Source organism: Salvia hispanica, unplaced genomic scaffold, assembly GCF_023119035.1.
Source record: "Salvia hispanica cultivar TCC Black 2014 unplaced genomic scaffold, UniMelb_Shisp_WGS_1.0 HiC_scaffold_1103, whole genome shotgun sequence".
NCBI classification, from domain to species: Eukaryota; Viridiplantae; Streptophyta; class Magnoliopsida; order Lamiales; family Lamiaceae; genus Salvia; species Salvia hispanica.
Window position 1 is genome coordinate 3,916 of NW_025951365.1, and position 6,085 is coordinate 10,000.

At 33.7% G+C, this 6,085-nt stretch overlaps 1 protein-coding gene across 1 annotated transcript; it reads left to right on the forward strand.

Annotated features, from left to right (window-relative positions):
• Window positions 1-1,488: 1,488 nt before the first annotated feature.
• Window positions 1,489-2,900, forward strand: LOC125197941 (U-box domain-containing protein 9-like). The gene is made up of 3 exons (XM_048096433.1): window positions 1,489-1,619; window positions 1,894-2,001; window positions 2,036-2,900. The coding sequence occupies exons 1-3, from the start codon at window positions 1,497-1,499 to the stop codon at window positions 2,879-2,881; spliced, it is 1,077 nt and encodes a 358-aa protein (XP_047952390.1). The 5' UTR covers window positions 1,489-1,496; the 3' UTR covers window positions 2,882-2,900.
• Window positions 2,901-6,085: the final 3,185 nt, after the last annotated feature.

A 6,085-nucleotide genomic window follows, 5' to 3' on the forward strand; every position in this document is an offset into this window, starting at 1 on the left:
ATGACCGGTCGTGCAACCCCGCCGGTCACTCGAGGTTTACCGTATGGAGTCAATGAGAGATTACGGGAGCGGAGAACATGCGCAACCAACAAGTCCATCATGCACTCATGTCCGACATGGTCGAAAAAGTTCGGGCACGTAGTCGTCATTGAAATTGTATGTCTTTTATTTCTTTTTACTATCTATAATATGTGAAAATTAAAAAAATTAATAAAAATTGATAGGGCGGACACTAATCCGAACCACTGCACGAGGATTATCCGGACTAAAAAAATCCCACCGCACGAGGACCATTCGGACTAAAAAATGCTGATGTGGCAACTAACAACTACTAGTCATCCGGACACTAGTCTAGACCATTGGGGATGCTCTAATAACAATACAATGCCATGAAATAAGAAGTATAGTATTAGTCATAAATTAGTAGTTATGTAAAAATCAGAGAAAATTGGATACCCTTACTTTGAAATTACAATGAAAATTCAAGAGATGTGATATCGCCGCCTTCTAAAATCATAGTTTACACATGTGACAGGTTCCTTCTTTAAGTAAAAAAGTTCAAGATATCCTTAGTTTTAATATTGTTTGATGAGTACTGATGATTTGGCATTTTGGCTATTAACAGACAAATTAAATGTGAAAATTCAAATCGTTACACTTTATACGTCATTGAATTTGTTGTGCATACAACAACAAAATATTCTATATCACTTCTTTGTTTTTCTACGTAACTTATATACTCCCTACTTATATTTGATTTTCAACCCACAAGAATTATATATGATTTTGTTGTGCCTCTTTTTTAATGGCCAGCTTTTATAGTAGTATGTTTTTGTTGGATCTTTGTTCTTTTTATATTTTGAAGCTCCGATCCTACCTAGTCAATTTGTTGGCTTCATCGACTTTACTTATTTACCAAGAATTTGAATTTTAATATTCCATTAAAATCGCAGGCCAGAGTGCATTTAAAAAATATATATGAGCGTTTGGATTTAATTAATTCATATAATCTTGTGCTACCACGGTCATATGATATCGATTTAATAAATGGATTATATAAAAAACAAAAATAATTTCCAAGCAAAGAGTACAATTTCCATTTTCATTAATCAATTCATGAAATAGGTAGTTTAGTAAATTAATTTACGTTGTGTGTGTTTTTATTAAGCAAATAGTACAATTTGCACCGCCCATTGTTTTTCAGAAAACCATAGGTCCATGACCACTACAGTCTACAAATGTTCAAAACCATTTCACACTAAAAATGTTAGTAATTCTGATTGAGTGTAAATGAATGTGCATGTGCCAATAGTACCTAAAGAGTTAAAAACAACCAAAGTAGCTTATTAGTGACAGCCAACGAAATTCATTCCAAAAATATGGTGTGCATCTGCTGTAGTCTAAAAAACATTGCATTTTCATTACACGGATTATAAATTACAATTTCAACATCAACCAGCCATTTTCTCAAGAGTTGAATTGTGACGACAACCGGGATGAAAGAAGCCGATGATACGAAAGAATCCGATATGATCCGGGACGAGGAGGTGCCGGAGGAATTCAAGTGCCCCATCTCCAAAAAACTTATGAGAGATCCCGTCATTCTGCCAAGCGGACTGGTTTGTTCTCAATTACAACTGTGAATTAAATATTTATGGTTCTGTTCCTAATATATTTTGTCATTTCCCTTTGATATTTTAATGTTGTGCTATTTTGCAAGTAATTTCTATGTTTCTTCATTTCTTTGTGAGGTACTTGAATTTTTTTTTTGCTGTTACTGAATGTGGGATAATTGACATGTGTGCCATCGTTGTTGTTGTTGTTGTTTTTTTTTTTTCTTAAATTTATATAATTGCATTTTCTTGAATTTGGATATTTACTTAATTTTGGTAGACATATGATCGTCCGTTCATCGAAGATTGGCTTAAAAATGAGAGTCCCTTAATTAGAGATTGGGATGAATGCAGAGGGTGCAGTCACGCCTCTAATCCCAAATCTAGTGATTCGTGACATGATATCTAGCTGGTGCCGGAATCGGGCAATTACTACATATGACAACAACGAAGGAGAAGATTATGTGGAAGATCTTGTGTGCGCTCTAAGAGAAGCCAAAGACGAAGATGTGCGTAAGAGCACTATTGGCATCTTCAAGAACATATGCGTTGATGATAAAGTGAACAAGCGTGTTGGAGAGGCTAGTGATGCGATTGTCGATGCCACAAGGCGTGGATCCGGGAGTCAGGAGTTGAGGATGCTCGCTGTTGCAACGCTCAACATATTGGCCACACTCGAGTCGAACAAGCTGCTCATTGTCAGATGTGGAGTCTTTTGGCACCTCACGGATCTATTGCAAAGTCAGAAAGAGACGGAAGCGACAGAGGCTGCACAATTGATTCAAAAACTGTGTACCGTCCCGAGCAACAAAGTTAGAGCAGTAGATGAAGATTTGATCCAAGTCCTCATGGGTGCTATTGATCATTATGTGTTTGAGGACACGTACCCCGTGGTTGTGGACATTATACTTGATGTTCTTAAGTTACTTGTCCACGAAAGTTCGGCAAGATATAAGATGGAAGAGCTCGATGGAGTGCATTGGTTGTTCCAGAACATAGATTATACTGCCAATCCGCTCACTAAGGAGCATTGTGTGGCCATCCTGGACACGGCCTTATTTGCTGATGAATACGTGAGTTCGTGGGGGGTGGCGATGTACAACGAGGAAACCAAGTATCGTACGCTGGCACGCCTCGTGGAACAGGGAACTCCTGCAGCCCAGTCAATGGCTAGCATACTTCTAAACAAGTTGAACACTGAATATCCATATGTGCGAGTATTCAGTTTTAATAAGCATACGTGCTATTATGATTTTAGGAACAGGTAGTTGGCGTGTTAGACTACTTTCTTTGCTACATATTCTGATGCATTGAACATGATTGTATTGTGATGCATTGAACATGATTGATTTGGTTGAATTGTTATTAGTAGTACAATTTTTTTAATCTTTGGCCACACAAATAGACTTGTCAAGTAGGCCGGGCTTTTTCTAATTTTGCTAAGTCCGGCCTGAGCCCACTTGCCATGTGGGCCCGGGCCGGGCTTTGTTTAAATTTTTTGTTTTTGTATTTTAAAGATATCCTACGCAAAAATAAAACACATAAGTTGTAGTTATACCTCATTAACTAAATCTAAACACAAATAATGTGTTTAAGTCCATTTATTGACTTTGTATATATTAACAATATTTTTCTTGTTTTTCATTCTATTTAAAAGTAAGTGTATAACTAAAGGAATAACTAGACCTGCCCAAGGTTTACCGAACCGGCGGTTAAAACCGAAACCGTAACCGTCGGTTACGGTTCCGAACCGAAACCGTCGATTTTTTGAAATGTGGTTCGGTTCAGGTTCAAAATTTTTTGAACCAAAACCGTGTCGGAACGGCCGGTTCCAAATCGGAACTGCAAAAAACCGTCGGAAAACCGTGATATCAAGCCAGAACCGCAAAAAACCGCAACAAAACCGGCGGTTCGGAACCGTGAAAAACCGTAAAAAACTGCCGGAAAACCGCCGGTTCTGAACCGAAACCGAAATCGTAACCGTAAAACACCCTCGCGGTTCGGTTCCGGTTCAACAATTTCCAAAACCGGAACCGGCGGTTCCCAATTGTAACCGCCGGTTCCTGAACCGTGGGCACCTCTAGGAATAACCAATATTGTTGGTTTTGTTAGTTGATGATGACATATAGGTTGATCGATGCTATATTTTTAAAACTACAAGTAGGCCTGTCAAATTGGGTACCCGCGGATACCCGATCTGAAATTTTCGGGTCCCGATCCCGAAATTCCCAAAATCCAATACCCGATACCCGACTCGAATTTGATTTCGGGTACCCAGATACCCGACTCGGGTACCCAGTCCCGAAAAATCGGGTATCCAGTCCCGAAAAATCGGGTATCCAGTCCCAATTGTGATTTTGATTTTTTTTTTTTAAATTAACTATAAACTTTTAGAATTTATTTAATATTATTTAATTTAAATTTAATACAAAGTTGAAGTACTAATATTCAAATTAAAACAACTACAAACTTTTAGATATACAAAATTCTAATAGTAGCTCGAATTTAAGAGAAAATAACTACAAACTTTTAGAAATACAAAATTCTTGTAGTAGTTCGAATTTAAAAGAAAATAACTACAAACTTTGAAAATACAAAACTCATAAGTTATACTCCATATTAACATGTTTCATCCATCCACAATAAGTCAATAACATAAAAAAATTCATCTATAAATATCACAATTCAATAATTCACAAGAATCAAGATCTAACAATAACATCATCAAACATTTCAAAATTATAAATATCACAAGTCAATGAAATTAAAATGTAATTAAAAAATTAAATTATATATCTTATATACTAACTATTAAGTATTAATTAAATTATAGTTAAGAAATTAAATTATATTTAATTATAAAAAAATATAATTTATTAATTTTAGAAAATGAATCGGATAAATCGGATAATTCGGGTATACCCGATTGGATATCGGGTAACCCGATACCCGATAATCTAAAATTCTCACTACCCGATCCCGATCCGATACCCGAAAAATCGGGTTTCGAGTATAAAATTATCCGACTTTTTCGGGTTTGGATATCGGGTATTGAGTGAACTTCAAAAATGGTCCCTGTACTATGAGTTTATCTCGAAAATGGTCCCTGGACTTTAAAAATATCACCAGTAGTTCCTGGACTAAGGGTTAATATCAAAAACGGTATTTTGAGACGAAAATGCCCTTTTGAGGGGTTTTGAGGGGTTTGGGCAATTTGGTCTTTTTACACTTTTAACATTTTAAATCTGATATTATTTTAGTTATGTACTAAATCGATATTATTTCAAAATTATCATTCTTCTTCCCTTTTGTCATCCTTCACTTTGTTTCTTTATTTCAATATTAGATTTAATTTTACAAAATTAAATTTTAAATTTTAATTTTTAAATATCAATAAAAATTTTTAATTAAAACTATTAATTCATGGACACTATAAATATTGATTAAAACTATTAACTTTTGTTATTTAATATAATATTAAGCTGAATTGAAGAAGTACAGAAAAATAATATTAATCGTGATGGAAAAATAAGAGCTATTCTATTTAGCCTTCGGTTGTTATAATTGCTTGTGATTGAATATTATGAAGTCGACTAAAAATTTTGTATAGGAGTATTTTTGTTGAAATTTTCTAGTCATTTTGATTGATTGTTTTCAAATTAATAAACGAAAATTATATTAGTCTTACATTAGATGCATATTTATTTCAGAATAAATCGTGTTATATTGTCTATTTATGATTAAAGCTATTAAATATTGATTAAAACTAAGACGTTGTTATATCTTATTGATTAAATATTAGACACTATCAAATATTGATTATGACTAATAATTTTTGTTATTTAATAATTTTTATAATTAAAAAAATTTATTGATATTTAAAAACTGAAATTTAAAATTTAATTTTGTAAAATTAAATCTAATATTAAAATAAAGAAACAAAGTGAAGGATGACAAAAGGGAAGAAGAATGATAATTTTAAAATAATATCAGATTTAGTACATAACTAAAATAATATCAGATTTAAAATGTTAAAAGTGTAAAAAGACCAAATTGCCCAAACCCCCAAAACCCCTCAAAAGGGCATTTTCGTCTCAAAATACCGTTTTTTATATTAACCCTTAGTCCAGGAACTACTGGTGATATTTTTAAAGTCCAGGGACCATTTTCGAGATAAACCCATACTCCAGGGACCATTTTTTAAGTTCACTCAAAAACAAATTACTCACTGATGTGGGCTAATCAAACAAACCACACTACTACACGAAACCTTAAATAAATATCGTCACGAGACTCACGACTCTTTAATATGACAACAACCTTATTAATACCCCTTCCTTCCAAGATAATTGGATCATCACTTTTTTGAGACGAAATTTATAAGAAATTGATGAGTTAAAAGTTAAAATGGAAAAATAAAATAAGAGTGATAAAAAAAGAATAAAATATGAAAGAGGTTAAAATTTTTATAA